This window comes from Bidens hawaiensis, unplaced genomic scaffold (assembly GCF_021521415.1).
Source record: "Bidens hawaiensis isolate Kalapana, Puna unplaced genomic scaffold, B.hawaiensis_p1.1 tig00003115_1, whole genome shotgun sequence".
Classification (NCBI taxonomy): domain Eukaryota; kingdom Viridiplantae; phylum Streptophyta; class Magnoliopsida; order Asterales; family Asteraceae; genus Bidens; species Bidens hawaiensis.
The window spans coordinates 1,668,210-1,671,904 of NW_027491167.1; the positions used below are offsets into that span (position 1 = coordinate 1,668,210).

Consider the following 3,695-nt stretch of genomic DNA (forward strand, 5'->3'; position numbering starts at 1 on the left):
GTCAAAAATCCCCAAATCCACATTAAGTCCAGAATTTCACCCGCATAAAATACTTCACACGAGGTATTCATTCACTCCCACTGTACTCTCTCAATTTACTTAAGTGCTTATCTTCTACAGAATAGTACTTATTTTCACGCCGGAAGGTGGTTACGGGAAGACCCCCCCTCTTGTCCTTCCCGTAACGAGCTCACGGTGTCTGTTTTGCAGGTCGTTGTCACTGGACTTTGGGCAATTGAGTTCATATCGTATCGGCATTTAACCGTATCCTACCTTGTTGACTCATTGGATCTAGGACCCATTAGTGGGGAGTAGATCCGTTGTTTCTTCAATAGCCAACTGGGTGTCCAAAACTACCGATAGATGAAGCTAACCTCAAATGTAGTCGCGTCTACTAACCAAACCATCAACGAAAACGTGATTGGCGGTGATGGGTTCACGTACACGAGCACACCACACGACCCTCAACTTAATCAACGCTCCAAACCAATCTACTCATACCCAAATCCCCAAAACACCCTTGACACTCCACAACTATTACATACCACGCCCATTTCAAAATTAACCCTCTGATCGTATTCGTCTCTTCCATTCCACCACCAACAATGGCAACCGGTCTACTCCGCCGAGCCTTTTCCCGGGCCCACTCTTCTCCGGCCTCAAAACTCCTCATCTCCCGAGCCCACGCCTCCGAACCCACCACCGCCCAAACCACACACAACTTCCAAATCTACCGCTGGAACCCAGACAGCCCTTCGAAACCAGAGCTCAAAACCTACCAGATCGATCTCAACGACTGCGGCCCCATGGTTCTCGACGCCTTAATCAAGATCAAGAACGAAGTAGACCCCACCTTAACCTTCCGCAGGTCTTGCCGTGAGGGTATTTGCGGGTCGTGTGCGATGAACATTGACGGGTGTAACGGACTTGCGTGTCTGACCAAGATTCCGTCTGGAGGTGAGACGATGATTACGCCTCTGCCGCATATGTTTGTGATTAAGGATCTGGTGGTGGATATGACTAATTTTTATAATCAGTATAAGAGTATTGAGCCCTGGTTGAAGCGCAAGTCGAAGAGTTCGGATGGGAAGGAGATTTTGCAGAGTAAGAAGGATAGGGAGAAGCTGGATGGGATGTATGAGTGTATTTTGTGTTCTTGTTGTAGTACCTCGTGTCCGAGTTATTGGTGGAATCCCGAGTCGTATCTTGGCCCCGCTGCTCTGCTTCACGCCAATCGGTATATTGTTTGTCGTCTCTGTTGTTATTTGTGTTATTATAAAATTAGTGGATTAGATGCTAGTTGTTAGTAATTCAGGACCGTATTCATAAGTCGTTTAGTTAAGTTTCTTAGTTATATTAGAATTTGTAATGCCTTGGCTAGCAAGTTAGGGTTCGGGGCTGCCAGTCATTTAACATGTTTCTGAAACTTACCCATTAAGAGGCTTCATTAATCATTTAGAGCTGTCTTTTAGTGAACCGAACATTAAGAGGCTACCAAACAGCCCATTTGTCTATATAAACTGAGTTATGGTTAGACATTGTAAGCAACTGAGTCAGGGTTTCGTATAAGAAAGGAGATTGTAATTAGGGCGCGTTCGTTTCACAGAATGAAATGGAGTTGGAATTGGAATTTGTATAGGATTTGAATTGGAAGGAATTGGATTTGGAATCTGAACATTCCAATAGGATTTGGAATTGAAAGGAATTGAAATCCAATTCCATTTTTGATGTGTTCGCTTGACAAATGAATTGTAAACCACAAATGAATTGGAATCGAGTTTTTTTTAAACAAGGATAACAGCGGAAAAATTTTAGTTTTTTTAAACTTTTTGTTTTTTATTTATATTTTGCGTCATGATTTTTTTATTATATTTTCTGAAATATTTTATAGGTTTTCTATTAAGATCAAAACCCCCTCAAAAAATATTCAAAAATAATAATAAAAAAATCATAACTCAAAATATAAATCAAAAACAAAAAAGTAAAAAAACTAAAATGTTTTATTCGTTGTCCTCGTTAAAAAATAAATAAATAAAAATAAAAAAATTTTAAAAAAAGCTTGAGAAAAGATTCCAATGATTTTACTTGAATTCCTCTACATTTTGGAAGGATTTGGAATCCCTTTATTTAAAGTAATTTGAAGGAATTGAATTCCAATTCCAATTCCAATTCCAATTCTTTGACAACGATCACACCAAAATGGAATTGAGATTCCAATTCCTTTGAATTCCCATGAATTCTGTGAAACGAATGTGCCCTTAAGATTTTTGAGTTATATTTTTTTGATATTAATATTAGGAGTTATCTGGTATATTCTTTTTGTGTGTTTGTATTGATTAAATTCTTGACTAGTGAACTTGATTTAGTTATCCCTGCTGGAATTCTTATTTGTTCATGCTTTGAGATCTCATAATTATGCATGAATTTCAGTTTACTAGTATGCACAGCATAGGATCAATTCTTTAGATTTCAGAAACCTTGTTTTTCTGCACAGTGAATTTCACTTATGAAAATTGGTCACGGGCACACTGTTTATAAGCATTGGTGCCAATCATCATATATTTTCGCTGATGTAAATGCTGTTACATTCTGTTGTATATTGCTTTATTGATGCATTTACGTGTACTTATAATCAAATGTAACGAGTTCAATAATTGGATTGATCAGGTGGATTATGGACAGTCGTGATGAATATACAAAAGAGCGTCTTGATGCTGTGAACGATGAGTTCAAGTTGTATCGCTGCCATACAATTTTGAACTGTGCGCGTGCATGCCCTAAGGGGCTGAACCCTGGGAAGCAAATTCAGAACATCAAGAGCCTTCAAACTTAAGTGTTTGTTTACTTCTTTCCAGTTTGATTTAGTTTTTTTAGGGGAAGTGATGATTGTCATTCCTATTTCATTCTGGGATTATGTTAGAACATGCTTGCAAGTGTTTTTGTTGTTGATAATAATCGGTGAACAAGGTTGTATTTTGCTCATTACCTCTGTCTATGATCAGAATCTTTGAATAATGTAATGTCGGCTAACATCGGACGGAAAACTTTTGTGTGTGAAAGAATGAGATAAAATTGATGCAAGAACCAGCCAGTGTCTGTGGGTGTCAAACCTATTAGTTTGATGATTGTAGTTAAAAGTTCATTGTATTTTTCCTGATATTTTGCATTTACTTGGGACAGTGATTGAAATGTCAGTTCAGGGATAGGTTGATCCACTAATACGACCTCAATCGGGTTTATTATTCCGTTTTCATTAAGGTTTAGCTTTGAAACATTCATCGCAGTCGCTAAAGATTATATCTTGCTAATCGGGCAGGTCGGGTTGTGTGAGGTAATATATCAAGACAGGTTCTGGTCAGGATTTCTTACCTCAGTTCCCATCTTTACACTTAAATGTTACCAAATTATATTATTGAGAAATAATTAAAACTGACACCGACCAGTAGCAACTGCCCAAATAAAGTCAGAACCAAAAATATATAGGTGGTTGCAGAAAAAAAAAGTAAGGTAGTGTTTGATACGTATGAATGATATGTGGAATGGAATAGATTAATATGGATTATAAGGGAATGAAATAATGTGTGTTTGGTTAGTCAGTGAAATTGAATCAACTATTACATACTGAGTGGGTGTTTGGGATTCCTTATTTAAGGTAAAAATGCCTTTTGTGATAAGTTAAAAAGGTCTGGCTTTTT

General features: G+C 37.8%; 1 protein-coding gene across 1 annotated transcript; it reads left to right on the plus strand.

Annotated features, from left to right (window-relative positions):
• Positions 1–566: 566 nt before the first annotated feature.
• On the plus strand, positions 567–3,015 carry LOC143622320 (succinate dehydrogenase [ubiquinone] iron-sulfur subunit 2, mitochondrial-like). The gene is made up of 2 exons (XM_077093509.1): positions 567–1,237; positions 2,668–3,015. Exons 1-2 carry the CDS (start codon positions 606–608, stop codon positions 2,831–2,833), a joined length of 798 nt encoding a protein of 265 aa, XP_076949624.1. The 5' UTR covers positions 567–605; the 3' UTR covers positions 2,834–3,015.
• Positions 3,016–3,695: the final 680 nt, after the last annotated feature.